The 18,353-nt window shown below is 42.6% G+C and overlaps 1 protein-coding gene across 6 annotated transcripts in view; it reads left to right on the forward strand.

Moving 5' to 3' along the window:
• The window catches only part of LOC148019756 (Serine/Threonine-kinase), a 102,463-nt gene that overhangs the window by 27,280 nt on the left and 56,830 nt on the right, over positions 1–18,353 (forward strand). For 2 of the 6 annotated variants that reach the window (XM_087699914.1, XM_087699916.1), the window contains exons 2-5: positions 10,626–10,668; positions 11,673–11,731; positions 12,425–12,498; positions 12,572–12,652. In XM_087699914.1, the coding sequence (XP_087556040.1) occupies positions 11,677–11,731; positions 12,425–12,498; positions 12,572–12,652 (210 nt within the window). In that variant the 5' untranslated portion in view covers positions 10,626–10,668; positions 11,673–11,676. Of the gene's footprint in view, positions 1–10,625; positions 10,707–11,672; positions 11,732–12,424; positions 12,499–12,571; positions 12,653–18,353 lie in introns of those variants that run through there. The other 4 variants (XM_087699912.1, XM_087699918.1, XM_087699913.1 and 1 more) reach the window with 3 other exon arrangements.

Here is an 18,353-nt window from a genome sequence, read left to right on the forward strand (position 1 = left end):
AAGGCAAGCATTATAACCTCTGAGAGACTTGATTTTGGGCAAACCAATTTTCCATTTAATTACTGCTTGCACAGCTAATTGTTCCCTAGCTCTCATCTCTAAATTTTGACACCAATAAATCTTGGATTCATTTGGCTATAAAGTACAGGTATTGAAAGCCTTCAGAGGGGTAGCAACAACAACTCATCAATTGATGACGGCAGCAGGTCATTGGCTGCAAGAAGCATTACTCAACAACCTTCAACAACAGTGTCATGACTAGTAACAACTTAAACAACAGTAGGTTCTCATGGCAATGAATAGGGTGACAATAACCGAACATCTTAAATTGTTTTTAAACAGTATTTAAACTTAAATGGAAAGGAAAACAGAAAGGCCCAATGAAACAACATACCTCTCTGAAGCTTTTGGACTTGAACAAGAAGTCCCACTAGGCTGGGAGTCCAGAGAGCTCTGCGGTGTATGATGATCCTTGACTGATGTCCCACCAGGCTCAATTGTGAATCTTCGCCTTGCTCTGAACTTGCTGGGATGAATAGTTGCACCCATCTTGATTCAAAAGAACAAAAACTTAAATCTCCACCCATCTTGATTCAAAAGAATGAAAACTTAACTATTCTGATTCACCCTCATCATTTTCCAGAATGGTCTCTGCAACCTTGGCATGTGCCCAATGCGGCAACCAAGACACACTGAACTTTAATGCAAGAGTTGTACTCCTTACAAGCTGAGGTCCATAGTAACAACAGTACCAGAAGCATCCAATTCTTGTGTGTGAGACTTATCACATCTCATGGGGGTTGAAGAAGTATGGTTTAGTTGCCCTTTTGAGTCAGTAAGTAGTATGGATGGATTGGATGTTTGCAATTCAGATTGTAAACTACAGTGTTTCTACATCATCTTGGTCAGAAGATTAGGAAGCTTCCAAACAAATACACAATTGTCTCCACTGACCTGCTTGAAAACAATAAATCAGCAGCACGAAGTGAAAAAGCTGTAGTAAAGAAGCCAAGGTCAGCATATATACAACTCTAAAGGCTACCTTAAACTTACCGATATTAGCCGCTTGCAATCAGGCATGAAAGTATCCCTGTTATTACTTTAGCATGACCTTGCCCCAAGGATAAAAGGCTTCCATCTGATATGTCATGCATGTGCATGCTCTTATGAGAATGCGAGCAGACTACAGATGACCCACAAGGATCAATGAGAACCTACCACAGAAAGGAGCAAAAGACATCAGAAACTGTGATGACAAACATTGTACACAAACCCAATGTCTTAAAGATCAAAAGTGGCAAATCCATAGACAAAAAAAGTGAGATATAAAGAGATGTGGCATTTTGAATTATCTTCAAGTGGTCAACCTTAAGAAGAACAAGGTTCAATCCTTATTATATTGAGCTTTCTTATTTGAATAGATCAGAAATCCTTGTAAAAACAACAACAATTTGATCTTATGCACCATTTGTAAAAAACCAAAACACACACACCTTTTTTTTCCCTATTCTTTACACCATTCGAATTTCAAAATGTTCAGTAAATTGAGCAGGTTACAACAAGGACTTCGTTGTTCATACTTTTATGGGCTCACCAGCTTCTCCTTTTGGTTTGAAGCATCTTAGAGCCACATAGTGAGGTCTACTACCAAACTAATTTTGTATGGTAGTCATGTTCAAGATGGCCACGATCCTCAAAAGACATGCCACCATGAATGGATGTGCATGTGTGTCATGACCACATTCCATATGTGCAGCAATTAAAGCGGTCCATAACACTACGCCTTGACTTGCTATCCTGTTGAACACATGTTGTGCTTCTGAAAGCAATCTACATTGCCTGTACATATCCACAAGTGTGTTTCCCACATAAAGCTCTTTGTCCCAACCCTTTTTTCATACTTTAGCATGTAGATCTTTGCCCATATAGTGCCACAAGCTTTTATACCAAGAACCAATGGTCAATAGATCCATAGGGACACATTCTAATTGCATTTGTTGAAAACACTTCAGCACCTCTTCATCGAGCCCATTTTCAGCATATCCTTTGATCAATACAGTCTAGGAAACCGCATCTCGAGCTAGAAGCCCATCAAATTCTTTTCGCCCTCCAGTTATGGAGCCACATCTGCCATACATGTCAATTAATGCATTGCTCATTGAGAGATTTTCCAATCTTGCCAGTCGGATTTTGGCATGTAATCACGAGCCCACTTCCAAGGCTCCAATGGTCCCACAAGCTTTCAAGTAGAGAATGAAAGTGACAGTATCTCCTCCTGATACTCCTTCCAGTTGCATCTGATCAAAATAGCTAAGGGCTTCTTCACAATGGCCATGTTTAACATATCCTGCAAGTAGAGCTGTCCATAGGACAGCATCGTTAACATGCAGTCTGTCAAATAGCTGGCGTGCTTCTCTAGGCAAGTTGCATTTGGCATACATATCCACCAGTGTGGTGTTGACATGGAACTCTTGCTCCAAGCCCTTTTGGATGATTTCTACGTGTAGCTTTCAGCCTATTTCCACAATCCCTATGGTTGCACAAGTTGTCAAGCAGTAAACATATGGGTGACAGCATTTGCATGCAATCCTGAGCTGCATCTATTTGTAAGAATCCAATATTTCCTGATTGAGACCATGTTCAGCATACCCTGCAATGAGCGTAGTCCAGGAAGCCACATTTTGAACTGGTAGGCTCTTGAAAACTTGGTGTGCTTCAGTGAGGGAGCATCATTTCCCATACGTGTCCACCAGGGTGCCATACACATTACTTTCTGTATCCAAACCACATTGAACGATATCAGTGTGTGTTTGCTTGTCCATGTCAGCATCTTGGAGCCGAGAGCAGGCATTGAGCACGGCCACATACGTGAATCGACTAGGCTATGCACAATGCAGGGGCATCTGGTGTTAGAGGTGGAAGGCATGGCGTGGCCAGCCGCAGTTGATGTAGGTAGAGATGAGGCAAGTCCAGGAGTGCTCGGTGGGGCAGGGCAGGCCATGGAGGAATACACGCTGGGCATCATGCAGATTCCCTGAGGCGGCAAGCGTAGCTACCAAGTAGTTGCCCAAGACAGGGTGGGTTTCCAGGTGCTGGAGGTGGAGGTATGCATGCAGGCTTTGGGCTTGGACGGCATTTTTGGTGCATCGGTAGTGCTGTAGGAGGCAAATCTCTCTCTCTCTCTCTCTCTCGCAGCATGTTTATTCTTTAGCTTTGCAAAAAGAATTGGGAGCTTAGCCTTGTTAAAAAAAATTAGGCTTGTATGATTAGATATTTTTGCAAGCTTAAATGATATCATTGGGTGAACAAGCTACTACTCATTTGACTTTTTGTGTTCCATTTGACTCTTCACCTCTACTAACATCATAGTCAAAGTGTAGAAGTAACCACCAAACTACCATGGTAATAGTGTTGCCACCATGAAGTATATCTAAAGGCCTTTTCCCCCACTACCCCTCCATGTCACTCAACTCCATTGAATAATTTTCCCATTTCATAAGCTAAATACATGAGCTCTAGGAAGGCATACCAATAGTCTCAAAATGAGCTTTGAGATGTAAACATGGTATGAGCTTTTGCACACCTTGATTATTTGGTGGAATATTTTAATTTTGATTAGAACAAGTGGAGCCTCTCTTTGGTGGGTATTACATTGTGACTAACTAAAATCAATTCATTTAGCTATGGACAAAGATAGTGGGTCCCACCCTTGCATGTTTCTAACTATGATCTTCCCCTTCCATATTTAAAAAGTAACTAAAATCAATTCATTTAGTTATGGACAAAGATAGTGGGTCCCACCCTTGTATGTTTCTAACTATGATCTTCCCCTTCCATATCTAAAAGGTAGGCATGCTTTGATAGTCCATGAATAGGGATAAGTTGCATGCTTTTGTAGTTCATGAATAGGGATAAGTTGGTAAGGGATAGGGATAAGTAATCTTGATAAAAATAGCTTTGAGTTTAATAGTTGGCAATATGAACTCTTAAACAAATTTTAATATCTGACAATTTCATCTTTTTATAGTTTCTAAAAATCAATGTTGTATGGATTACAAGCAAGGTGAATGTACATGATTGCGAGCATGGTGAATTGTTTTCATCTTATCAAGCATTAAGTGCAAGCTATAAATAGCAAGCATGGGTATTAAGGTTTCCTTTCAATTTAATTTTATTTTTGGTTTATAATGTATTTTTAGCAAAATGCATGATAGTTAAGCATGAGAAAGCACTTTTCTTCTACAATTATGGGGTTTACATGCAAGGAGGATTTGCCACACAATCTAGTATGTTGAAGTCACCATCATAAACTGTGTTAGGATTATGCTCCATGACACACCACTTTGCTTTGTAGGGATTTATTCAAACACACCATGCATAACAACACTCATATTGAACTATTTTCATTGCTCTACAATAACTACCGCAAAACACATACTATTTTAGATATACAGAGGTATGCCCACAATTTTGTCAAAGCAGTTTAGAGCTTCATCACTATGACCATTTTGCGCATTTCTTGCAAATCAGTGCAGTCCAAGAGAATCCATCATGAACAATATGTTTGTCAAGCACTTGCTGTGCTTTTGCTAGAGCACCACATTTAGCATACATAGTTATTAAAGTGCTTGCAACATAGGGGCTTCTTTCAAGTAACCTCCGTTTACAAATGTCCTCATGTAGCCTTGTGGCCTTGAATAGATCCTTTTGCTTTGCACAAGCCTTCATCAGTCCCACAACGTGAGTAGTCTTCTTTGGAAAGACAGCTCCCTCTCCTCTTAAAGCTCCCCTTCGCTCAATTTAAATGTGGACATTGATTCAATTTTTTTGACCTCTTCAAAAACCTAGGTTGGATTGTACCGGCAATCCAACCACCCACAAGGCATCTACTGTCACTTTGTGCTTGAAAACTGGAGACCTTGCACTGGCTAGAGGTTAAAGTGGGTCGAAAGAAAAAGCCATGTCTCTATGAGAGCTCACAAGATTTCATGTTTTGCAGATGTGGAATACATCATGACTCATAATAAAATATATTGGGGCAAACTAACCTTGCTGTTGCAATCGTCCCACCGTTGCGAGGGATCTTTGAACTCGATGTTGTCAGCCTTGGGATGGTGTTGTCGGAGCTTATCATTGGGTGGCGATGGCTGATCGATGAATCTTTGTTAAGATTCTTCCAAAGATTAGAGAAGTGCAGAGGAGCACCTAATTTTCATGTTGCACACTATCTTGGTTTTTCATGCTCAATAGCCTTAGGGCCACCATTGCAACTTGCAAGAATGGGTAGCTCACTTCTCCACCTTTGTCGAGATTTAAAATTTTCCTCACACGGGCAAGTTTAATACACACACTTTCTTAGATATATCTTTTTCTTTCTCTATCTTTCCCTACATTTTCCGCACTACTTGAACATTAATTTAGACAACGTGTGTTTATATTTGTTGATACATAGACTTATCTCTCAAATCTATCTATCTATCTATCTATCTCTCCCCCCTTGCATTTTTTGCTTTTGAGCACTAATTTGGACAAAGTGTGTTTATGTTCATTGACTCATAGACCTAGACATATGTAAGTGTGTAAACTTGCACAAGAGTAAAAAATAGCAATCTAGCTCATAAAATACAAGAGTAAAAAATAGCAATCTAGCTCATAAAATACTTAGTTTGTCTCTTGTGAAGCTTTGAACTCACCCACATTCTCTTGCCTATCATCGTTTCCATTTGTATAGTCAAAATCTACATAAACATTCTCTTGCCCAAGTCAACGAAATCAAATAAAATGCAACTCTCAATGCCCGTTTTAGAAGAAATCATATATGCATCGAGTTGACAGTGCCTGTAGGGATTGTCAAATCATGAGCAATGTAGAGTAGCAATGTACCACTAAAACAATTTAATTGAATCCAACTCACTGCAACAACGTCTCTCTTCTCTCCATCATTCTCTCATGTAACCTGATCTACCCCCAGAATTAGAGCATCACCTCCTCTTGTATAAAACCCTACTCGAGAAGGAGTTGCACATAGCTAACCGCCTTGAGGTTCCCAACCTCTTGATCGACATTGTTACTTATCATTGTGTTAGTAGCTTGAACATTCGATTTGGATCCTCTTGCTAAGTTAGGTGGGACCTCGTGAGAGATGCTCCATATCAATTTTACTTCAATTCTCTCAAAGCTAGGCATCAAAGAGAGACTATCACATTTATTTAGGACGAAAATAGATGCACCTTTACTGATGATGACTAGGATATGCTAATGTTTTTCACAAGCATCTCTCAATGCTAGTTGAAGTTCTTGGATTTCCACTCTAGGACTAATCAACAATACTCTTGGGCTCAACTTCAGCTAGCACTGAGAGATGCTTGTGGAAAACATTAGCATATCCTAGTCATCAATAAAGGTGCGTCTATTTTTATTCTAAATAAATGTGATGTATCCTAGTTATCAGTAAATGTGCATCTATTTTCGTCCTAAATAAATGTGATAGACTCAAGAGAGACTAAATGTGCACCTTTACTGAAGAGAGACTATCACATTTATTTAGGACGAAAATAGATGCACCTTTACTGATGACTAGGATATACTAATGTTTTCCACAAGCATCTCTCAGTGCTAGCCGAAGTTGAGCCCAAGAGTGTTATTGATTGGTCCTAGTGTGTTGCTAAAATCTTGGATGTGGAAATGGAGAGAGTCCTTGGCACCTTGCTGAAATTAGCTTGCTCTTGGATAAACCATTCATTGAAGGGGAGGTATTATTTGTGCTCAAGTCTATGAAGAGGGGAAGTTCCTTAGCATTTATGGGTTTTAGGTAGAGCTGTCTTGCTTTGTAACTTTCAAGATGCATGCTTCAAAGATCTGACTAGCTCAAGTTATTGGACCATGAGTACCTCAAACCTTTTGGTTCTAAGAATTGTGTATATGCATGTGTGAATACAAGAGTAGATGTAATGCTGAGTAATGTGTGTGCGGAGGGATGTGTGTGAGTCATGTGTATGAGTATGTAAAGAAGGAGCAAGGATAAGTAGTATGTGACATGTGTCTATGTATGTACTATGTGTATGAGTACATATGTACATGTGGCGAATGTTTCTATATATATACCATAACTTATAAATACTGTGGCGAATTTAATATATTTCTTTCAATATTTGTTTTATATGAATGGCGAAAGAGCTTTCAAAATCTCGATATACCTTAGAAATGTTGGCAAATAAAAAAATTTAGAGTTATAACTCAACCTACTCGAGTTTCGAAAAAAAAAATTCCAAAAAAATAAAAGTATAGCCATTTGGTGACATATAGCCACTGAAATCATCTATGCTGATGGTACCATTGACTGGTACAAAGCATGGTTGGTAGCAAAAGCTATGCACAGAAGAAGGGCATAGATTATGAAGAGACTTTTGCTCCTACATCATGTATGAGTATGGTGAGATGTGTAATTGCTATGGCTAAAAATTATGGTTGGAAGGTATATCAGTTGGACATTAAGATAGCATTCTTGAATGGGGATTTGCATGAGGATGTTTATATGTCATAACCTCCAGGGTTTGTGGTTAAGGGGAAAGAGCACATGGTATGTAAGCTAAACAAAGCTCTTTATGGTCTCAAACAGGCTCCTTGTGCATGGTACTCTAAAATTGATGCATGTTTGGCCAGCAAAGGATTAAAAAATAGTCCAACTGCTCCCACTCTATACATTAAGAATAAAGGGGGGGACTTGCTGATTATTATTCTTTATGTAGATGACATGCTGCTCACTGGATCTTCAGAAGCAAAAATTACAGATTTCAAGGCTGAATTAAAATATGCATTTGCTATTTTAGATAAGGGCTGTCTATACTATTGTTTAGGGATTGAGTTCACCCAAAATTAGCATGGTATCATCATGTCATAGTCACAGTATGTGGATAAGCTGTTACATAGGTTTAATATGTAAGGTTGCAAACCTATGTGCACTCCTATGGAGCCAAGCTTAAAGCTGTCTATGCATGATGGTGAAGAGATGTCTGATGTTGTAATTTACAGCCTGGCTGTTGTTTGTCTCATTTATCTTTGCAACACACTCCCTGACATTCAGTATGCAATATCTAAGGTGAGCAGGTATATGCATAGCGCACGGACTATACATTGGCAAGTTGTTAAGGGGATCTTTAGATACTTGCAAGGTACTTAGTCACATGTATTATTATTTCCCAAGGGGAGAGACTGCTTACAATGATTCAGATTGGGCTGGTGATGCAGACACTAGGCAGTCTACTAGTGGATATTGTTTCTTTCTAGGCCGTTCATGCATTTCATGACTAAGCAAAAAGCAGCCTACATTGGCTACCTTGTCCTATGAGACTGAGTACAGGGCAGCCTTCAAGACAACAATGGAATGTGTATGATTATGCAGATTGTTGGCTAATCTACATTTACCATTGGAGGGTCCTACACCCATTCTTTTTGACAGTCAGAGTGCTATTGTAGTGGCATGAAATCCTGTGTTTCATGCTCGCACGAAACATTTGAGGTGCATTGCCATTATGTTAGAGAGAGATGCTATGTAGGAGAGATTAGCTTGATGTATGTTCCTACACAGGAAAATGTTGCAAACATTTTCACCAAGGCACTACCTCGTGAGAAGTTTGAGGCTTTTCACAAGCCCTTAAACTTGCTACCCTTTGGTGATTGATCATTCCTGGAGTTTACCGCATTGGCATTGTAGGGGGGTGTTAGAATTTGCCAAGTCTATGGGTAGTGCCCAATGTTTTAGTCTTTGGTTCCTTTTCAATTCTTAGTGTGAACGCAACTAAAGTTATAAGTTGTGTCACCACTCTTAGAATTAGAGTTAGAGTCAGTTAACTCTAATTGAGTTAGAGCTAGGCTATCTTAGACTTATCTTGTACCTTCATTCTCATTCTTTCAGTTCAGCAAGTATGCTCTACTCTTTTGCTTTAGCACACTCTCATTGTCTCTCTTTTCTCTCGTCCATAGCTAGTTGCCATTTTCCGACGCTTTTTTCTTTTCTTAGGTAGCTTGTTGCAAAGGATAGGATGTATTCTCTTGATGGAACAACGTCGTGCAAGGCAGAGTTGAAGTGTTTGGCACTAGCAATGACTTGAAGCTTATTTGTCGTTATTCTAATTCAATTTGATCCATTGTATGACTCCAAACATAGCCAGCATTAAGATCAAATTTGTGGAGCAAACTTCTAAATAAAAGTGGCTTGCATAGTTACCTATGGTTTTGATTTTCCTTGGTGGGTTTTGGTGAGTCTTACAATGCGAGATTTGCACTTGTTAACTTTGATAGATTTCAAACATAAATAATCTATGCAATCCCACATTGTTCCTCTTGTAAACAAAAGGAATTTCTCACAATGGATTTGTGGAAAAATCACTTTTTTCATGATAGGTTGGTCCAAAAAGTGCACAAGGCTCAAGATATCGAAGAAGAAGAGAGGATCTCAGTATGTACTGCTGTAATAACTTGTTTTGATGAGAATCAAGTTAAAACAAACAGCATGTCCTGCTATAAATGAAGTTAGAGAGTTGCCCAATGGATTCCTTATGCTAGGAGAAGAAGAAAGGTTGTTGTCTTGACCTCCATACATGTTGTAGTTGCATTCTCCATGGCCAAGAGAGGGAGAAAACTGAAGCAAATTGATCTCTACAGCCAAGAATGATGGTGTGGGCTGCCAAGAAGAGAGAAGAAGGGCTGCAAAAGGCAAGTGTCTTGCTAAGTGCATTAATCCCCTACAAAGGCCACGAATTGCATTAATGACAATGGTGCTTCGTATTTGAAGTGACAAGGGGTTGCTTGGCATTCAAAAGCTACTCACCAGGTGAAACTTTTAATATAACCTAATTCTAAGGTGCAAACTTTCAATCTAACGAAAGTTACATATTGCACCCAACCCCAAAGTGGCCAGGTGATAGTGGGGCCAAAGTTCTTGTCAAAGGCCTTAAGGACAAGGAGTTGCATGATGCCTTGGCTAGCAACTTTAGCTTGAATAGTCAATCCTTCAGTGTAATCTTGAGACTTGGATGAGGCCATTAGGGTAGATGACTTGCCTAGGAAAGAGAGAGAAATAACCAACCTCTAGTGGACAAAGAGAGTACCCCAATGAGAGAGACAAGGACAAAGAATTTGTGGTTTCCGCAAAGATGGGTTGTGGGATTGCTGAAGTATGGCTGTCGTGTTAAGTCATACTTGGAGCAATCAAGGGTGCTTGCCATTTTTCACGAGGGAGATTGTATCTTGTGGACATGATTTATATTTGGCTCTTTGGGTGGATCTAGGACATTGTACGAGCTATGTTGAACATGGGCAGATTCATCAAGGTTTTGTGTCTAAACAGTGAATTAATTAATGTGTAAGTTTGTGTGCATATTTAATCAATTCATGTTAATAATTTAATGGATAGATAATGAGATTTTATTGTTAAAGTGAACTGGCAAAATGTAGGAAAGGTAGCAGAAACGCATGAAAGGTGAAAGAACACATCTTTTCAACCACATGAAGGCTTTATTAGACAGATGCTGGGCATTGCTGATGGTGCTGTTTCTATTCCTAATTGTGCTCGTTGGAGTGTTGACAATGCTATTTTGATGTTGGTGATGGCTTTTTTGGTGCAGGTGATGGCAAAATCTAAGTAGGGCAAAGATTGATATGGTGGAGGTGATACTCTCTTGGGATGATGATGCGATTTTGAGCATGTTTGTGTGGTTTTGGAGTTATTCTGAGTATTTTTGTTGGGTCTCATGTTCTTCCTATGAAGATATGCTAGGGTTTGAGTGGAGAAAACACAAAATGTACAAACACAGCTAAAACACAATAACTTGGATGAAAAGAGAAAACAGAAAACACAAAATGCAAAAGCACAAACAGAGCAGAAAGATAATTGTGAAGTAATGAATGAATGCTATAAATGAATGAAAGAGTGTACAAGATGCTCAAAGGAAAAGCTGTCCAACAACTGATGGGTCTTGTGGGAGCAGTTGAGGAATAGTTGGAGAGTGATGTCCACCAGAGATGGATCCTAAGGGTTGCAACCACTAGTCAAAGCTAAGATGGGCTGATGGAGATGTCCAAGAAGTGGGCGGCAACATAAAAAATTGATCTTAAAGGTTTAAAATGCAGGCTGAGCAGATGGAAGAGGGGTGCAATAGCTGGTGTCAGCAATAGATAGGGCACTTGGGACTGGTGATGATGTGGCAACTGTTGTGAAGGCTGGACAGCCATTGGATGGTGTAGGTTGATGGCTAATCCTTGCAAAAAAGGGCTTAACAAAGTGGTAGTGGTTGGGTAGCCTCCTTTATAGATGTGGATTCTCCCAAAATTAGGGTTTTGGCTTATGAGACATAGAAACTTTGGTATTAGTGAGTTTTGGGGTTGTTTTAAAGAGCTAATGAAGATTTAATGCGTAATGCATCTTTTTTAGCTTAACACTTCCTACTATGCTTCGTGGCATCTAGGAGAGATTTTTATGACAGATCTTGTTAGAGGGGTTCATTTGCACTAATTGTCAAGGATTTGGGCGAGATTGTGATCTTGTATGTGAATGCCAATTTTGGGTACATGATAAGTGAATATCATGTCGAGTTTGGTCTTTCCTAGCAATGTAGAAGGAGAATGTGGCAACATCCTTAGTTCTAACAGATTATTTTGTTGTGCTTTTGTAGATTCATGCAGATTTTCTCAATTTTGGTGTTCTTGGTCCTGGGCAGTGCAAGCAACTTGAGTAGGTTCTTGAGCAGTACAGATGTGTTGAGCAGATATAGTGAATTGACATGTTGAAGTCTGAGATTGGAGATCCAAGTGAATAGGGCTTTTCACATAGCTAAACTGACAACTCAGTAATGATAAAGAAATACTAAAAGGGGCACCAAACTTTTAAGGCCAATCTTTCTTTATGTCATGGTGTAGGATCTTGCTCCATTGTTTATTTTGCTTTTGGGTTGCTGAATTTTAGTCTTTAAGATTAAGTGCTTGCAAGTTAAAGTCTACTACCCTTTAGTTTTACTGAAGGCCGGTTTCAATAATAAAGAATTGGAGATCACACGTAAGGGATATGATCTCACAGCTTTGCCATGCTGGAAAGCTGAACAACCAAGGCATTTTTGATAATCCATACCAAGTTTAATATTTTTTGGAGTGAGATACATATTGAAATTTGTGTATTGGATGTTTGTGTGGAAAAGCAGCGTACATAAAATGTATTTTCTAATATATCGATTGAACTTTAGTTTCATGAATCTTGTAGTTTTTGTTTCATTTGAAGTTGATGGTTGTGATGTTGTTTCTTGAAGTTGATTGTATATGGAGATTTATCACGTGGGATAATGACATTGATAGAAGACCCTTTCATGTCTATGCCTACAAATTTGATCACATCCTTATTGTTTTGGGGGAATAATTTCATGTTTCATGGCAGAGGCATGGGATATTCCGACTGATACAACTATTGCTTTGAAAATGATGCATGCACAATTCCCTAAGATAGAGAAGGTCAGCTTATATTCCTTTATATTAAGGTGTTTCATTTTACATTGTATAAGCTTATGCTGTGTGTTTTATACAGGGTTTTGTCTGCCCATTTGTGCTGCGATCTCAGCTTTACAGCGTTGTGAAAGATCACACGCTTGTGGATAGAGAGCTCGAGGTTCTTCTACTTTAGCCTTTTGATGTCTTTGCAAGAATATTATTCAAGTTATGCACATGAGAGAGAGAGAGAGAGAGAGAGAGAGAGAGAGAGAGAGAGGGGGGGGGACCCTCCTCTCAGATATTTGGAGAGTTGTGGTTGGCATGTCAACATGCCCCTTTGATTGGGTTTTTGCTAGGGCTAAATATCCCAAACCAGCTCAGCCACACATGAAGATTGGGTTACCTAGAATGCTTTCCCCTTCAACTCCACCACATACATAGAGGGACATATTGCCAAGATCAAGGGCCTCCTACATTGGTAGTTAGATCTTGTTCATTATGCAGATCTCCTTAGGGAGGATTTAGCTCCTTGGCATATGACAATCTCTTCTATTTCTTTGCTGTGACTCTTGTATCTTTCCTGTGATTTGACGTTGTAGGCCTGTGATTTGATATGATATAAAATAAGTACTCAGAGAGAGAGAGAGAGAGAGAGAGAGAGAGAGAGAGAGAGAGAGAGAGGAGTCGCGATGACGCCGCCTGCGTGTCCCGCCCTGCCGTTGATCGGCTGACTGTCGATCCTGCCCGCCATCGCTCCTGCTCGCGGTCGTTTGTCATACCAGCGTGTCCTGCTTGTTGTCGGTGCCCGTCCGTCCTATCCGCCATCTGCCCTGCTCGCCGTCAGGCCTGCGCGTCGGTCCTGTTCGCCGTCAGACACGCCCGTCGCCTGCCCCGTCGTCTGTCCTGTTGCCTGCCTCCGACGACTGCCTGCCCTGTCGCCTGACAGACGCCATCGCCTGCCAGACCTGTCCGCCCTCGTCTGTCGGACGCCGCCCTCGCCTGTCAGACGCTGCCCTCGCCAGTCAGCTGCCGTGGTGGTCGCCCCAGGTAACACTTCGTTTGTGGCAGCGTCTCGCAGGGCGCATTGATCTTTTCTTCCTCTCAGCGAGAGGCAGCATCCTTTGTTCGTGCCTGAGCCTGCGCCTCTGGGTTCTGCGACCTGCACACGGAGACAGTGCAGCCTTGCCTTTCCACAGACACTGAGAGAGAGAGAGAGAGAGAGAGAGAGAGAGAGAGAGAGAGAGAGAGAGAGAGAGAGAGAGAGAGAGGACAGCAGTATGGCTGGCCTGGATATGGATTTTCTAGACCGGACGGTGGCAGCCCTTGGCCCTGATTCCGATACAGAGGAGCCGGAGGATATGGTGCCGTGCACCGAGGAGATGCCTCCGGGTTCTGAACTGCCGCCTGCGGGCAAACACTCCAAGCATACTTCTGACGAGCCAATGGGTCCTCAGGAATGTTCCTATGCGCAGGTTGCCTCTGATCCTGTGGATTCGCAGGAGATTGACTAGGAGCATTTGCTGGACTTTGCCAATACTCTGCTTGGCGATTATGTCCAGCATAATAATGAAACTTTTTCTGACGTGGGAACTAATGATGTGCTGGAAGCCACGGTGGACCTGAAATCAGTCTTGCGGTCCTTCTCGGTGTTTTATGACCGTGCAATTATACTTTTCTTCAGTGGCAGGATCCCAATGCTTTCACATATTTGCCAGTGGATGCACCTTGCAAGGGGAGTGTGTTGAGGAGATCTTCCTTGGACCTCGCGGCTTTTATGAGGTGCTGTTGAAATCGGAAACACATCGAGCTGAGCTCCTATCCAAGTTGCCATTATTCTTTGATCGCCGCTTGGTCCATGTTGTACCCTGGCGCCCTATGGGCGACTTCCAGCGTCTGCTTCAACGAGAATGCCCGGTGTGGGTGGAAGTGGAAAATTGTCCGGCGGTCTATTGGCCATTGTTGAAGGATGCGATGGCAGTTGTGGGAACAGTGTTGGTTTCCCCAAGCCTCAGGGCTATGAATCGAAACCGTTTATGCATGTTATGGGACACGGCCAGGAAAAGGCCTGCGTGGCTTCGCCTCAATTGTTCTGGCATGCATCCTTTGCATTTTCGCTTGAAATGGGGCAACTTTGCAGAACACTGCTTTTCATGTGGTAAATTGGGGCATTTTATGGCCGAATGCCCTGAAAGGCAATCGTCTTCTGAGGATGCGCAGGTTGTGCTGCCTAAGGATGACACGGTGCTTGATGCCCCGACACAGGAGGCCCTTTAGCCACCTAATGTCGTGGATAAAGGCAAACAACAGGTCCTGGGTTTGGATTCCCGTAGCACTGATTGGATTGAGGCACGTCAAAAAAAAGGTAAAAAGTTGGATGCAAGCCTGGTGGATCCTGGGCCTAATGCTTCATAGGATTCCGTGCGCACGTATATGCGTAGGAAAGAAATGGTCACTTCATAGCAGGCTGCGCGTACTATGGTCCCGTCTGCCCCTCGTAATCAGTCTACAAGGAAAGTCTATACAGACGGCCCCAAGGGCCCACCTGCTAAGCTGGCGTTTGATACAAAAGGTAATGTGATTACACCCTGGGATCGGCGTTATCCCCGCCCCACTCCCAAGGCAGTGGATTTTCCTTCTACCTCTAAAGCAGGTCGCCAGAATTCGTTTGCAATATTGGCTGATTTTCTGGATGAGGGTGTCCTGGATGCTCTCGCGGAAAAGGTGAAATTGAGGCAACAGGCGCCTCGTTCCTGACTTCCTTTTTTTGCAGATATATGAAGATAGCCACGTGGAATGTGCGAGGCATTTGCTCTCGCCAGAAGCAACATGCCATGTGGACTGTCTTGCATGAGAACCAGTGGGATGTATTGTGTGCAGTTGAGCACAAAAGTCACGGTGAAGCAGGAAAAGTTGTGGATTGTCATGGATTCCGCCTGTTTTATGCAGGGACGCATGCTATGCACTATTCGGGCGTGCTGATGATTGTCCATGAGAAATACCAGCCTGTTCTTGTTAAAAATGATGTGCAGGGCCGCTTTCTGGTAATCGAAGTCTTATTTGAAGGAGAGATTTTATGGTTGCTGGGCCTCTATGCTCCGAATGATTCCGCATCCCGACGGGATCTTTGGTCCACTTTGCAGGGCTCGATGTCACTTGGCCGAAGGGGATTTTTGATGGGAGATTTCAATATGTGTGTTGACTCTTCTCAGTCCACTTCAGGGCATTCGGTAATGGATACGTCGGAAAGCCGGGTGTGGAATTCCTTTGCTTTGCGCGTACTTAAGCAAGATCTTTGGTCGTGGCTTCACCCTTCTTTTTCAGGGTTTACTTTTCATTCCGCACAATATGCAACTACTTGGTCGCAGTTGGACCGAATGTATATCATGCAAGGGGATGATTTTCTTCCCGAGATGCTGGAAATGAAGGTCTTGCAGCAATATGCGTTGTCGGACCATTTCCCCCTCCAGCTTGAGATGCGGGCACAATCTATTGCACCTTTTATGCAGTTGCTGGATAGGCTCCCTTTACTTTTCAACTCCTCTTATTTGAAGCATCAAATTTTTCAGGGCTATATGCAGCAATTGATTGAGAGGTTCTTATTGGACTTCGCCTCTGAGGGCTTGGCTTCATTTGCACGGCTGCTCTCTAATGTGCAGCGGGTTGCTCGGCAGTATGGGATTCATCATGCCTCTCTTTGTCGCCGATGTGGACATGCAACAGAGGACTTACTGGCTTTGGTCCGTTCCTTGCTCTTGGATTCCCCAGATGATGATTTTCTGCTGTCACTGGAGAGGCATTTGGCCCATCTTATTCAAGTGTTTCAGTTGAAATCTTATCAGCAGGCCAAGCTGCATAACTTGACTGACACATTGCAAGATAGTGCCTGCCAGTCTCATAAGTTCTTTCGCGCCTTGCATGCTTCTCCGGCTCGCGAAAATATGACTAGACTCCAGGATTCGGAAGGTTGCATGGTCACTGATCCGTAGACCATTGTCAATATGTGCAGAAATTATTTTATGGAACTTCTTGGTTCTTCTCCCTCGCCTTCTAGCTAGGTTACGCATGCCCGCTCGGTCTTCTATCATCTGGTCCGCCAGCAGGTTCCACTTGATATGCAAGTCACTTTGGAGGCGGATATTTATGAGGGGGAGGTTATGGATGTTTTGTTGCACCTGCCTAAGGATAAAAGTCCTGGTTGGGATGGTCTCACTAATGAATTCTTTGAGAACTCGGCCACGCAGTTGGTGAAGCCATTGGCGGTCATGTTTCAGTAGGTTTGGGAAACAGGGGTCATGCCTTCCTCATGGAAAGAAGGCCTTATCAAACTGATTCCAAAGGTCCCTTCGCCGTCAAAGCTGCAACACTGGAGACCAATTTCTTTGATGGGCTCGATGTATAAAATCTTCTCCAAAGTGCTGGTGAATCGGCTTCACAATCACCTTTCAGCTATTGTGCATCCTCTCCAATATGGTTTCATTAAGGGCCGCAACATTCTGCATAATATCTTAAATGTGCAAATGGCTATTGACTATGCGCGGCACTCCAGTCAGGAAGTGGTATTGATTCAATTGGACTTGGAAAAGGTGTTTGACTATGTGGACTGGTCTTTCATTGCAGATCTCATGTCTGCTATGGGCTTTGGTACCCGGATGTCCCGATTGATCTACACCATTAGTGCTGTGGCTTCTTCAAGAGTTATGCTCAATGGTGGGGTTACAGAGCCATTTGTCCTTGCACGCTCGGTCAGACAGGGTTGCCCTTTGAGTCCTCTCTTCTTTGCCCTGGCGACTCACCCGGTCCTTTCAATGTTATCCTCAATGGCGGCTTCTGCTCAGCTGGCAGGATTGTCTCTTTCTTTGGGGCAGCACTTCATTAGCCAATCTTTGGCTGATGACCACCTTTATGATTTTGCGGGCGGACAGGGACAACATTCGAAAGGCATTAGATGTTTGGACGCTCTTTGGTCAGGCCTCTGGTCTTCGCATCAATGCCTTTAAGTCAGCCATTCTCAGTTGCATAGAGCCTGATTTACAGTCATTAGGCTGGCAGGGCTAGGTGGTTTCCCGTGGCTCCATTGTCAGGCATCTTGGATACCCATTGGGGGTGGATGTACGGCCAAAGGACCTACTGGAGTGGATTTCACAAAAACTGGCGGCGAAGTTTATGTATTGGAAGTTGCAAGCGTGGCCATTCCATGTCCGCCTCAAAGTGGCTCAGACAATTATGCTACCAATGCTAACGTATTTCCTGCCATTGCTGCCGTGGACGCCTACTACTTTGAAGGCTCTCACTCATCCCATTCGTTTCATGCTATGGAAGAAGGATTCACTGCAGGCAGGCATTTCGTGGATTTCATGGTCACATACATGTACCCCTAAACGCATGGGTGGTGGAGCTCTTTTGGATGCAGAAACTCATATGCTGGCTCTTCGTTGGTCTCTTTTTCATGCCATGTGTGTGGATCATCACCCGTGGACCATCATAGCCCGTTATTTTCTTGAGGACAGCGGGCTACGCCATGGTAACACACGGCTTCGGGCCTCCTGGTGGCATGTCCTTAATGCTGACTCTCGATTTTCCAGTCCCTCTTCCTCTTTGTTACTGCACTTGGTCGGCTCTTGGAAAGTGGTGCTCCAAAAGGCTCGTTGGCATCCAGTAGGGGACCGCTTGCAGACTAACTCCTTTCAGCTGGAATTGTTGGCAGTATCGAGATTACTTTCATGGGAAGATAAACATCAGCTCAAACCGAGATTTAACCGCATGGCCCGTTTAGGTGTGACTTCGATTGCGGATGCTACCCTTGCCACTCGCAATGTCCTCGCATTGTTTCAGACTGCTAGGAGACTTTTCAGGATCCCGCGCGGATACCGTGATTTATG

This window comes from Lygodium microphyllum, chromosome 19, assembly GCF_053477565.2.
Source record: "Lygodium microphyllum isolate KBCC chromosome 19, Lygodium_microphyllum_v1.1.10, whole genome shotgun sequence".
Taxonomy (NCBI): domain Eukaryota; kingdom Viridiplantae; phylum Streptophyta; class Polypodiopsida; order Schizaeales; family Lygodiaceae; genus Lygodium; species Lygodium microphyllum.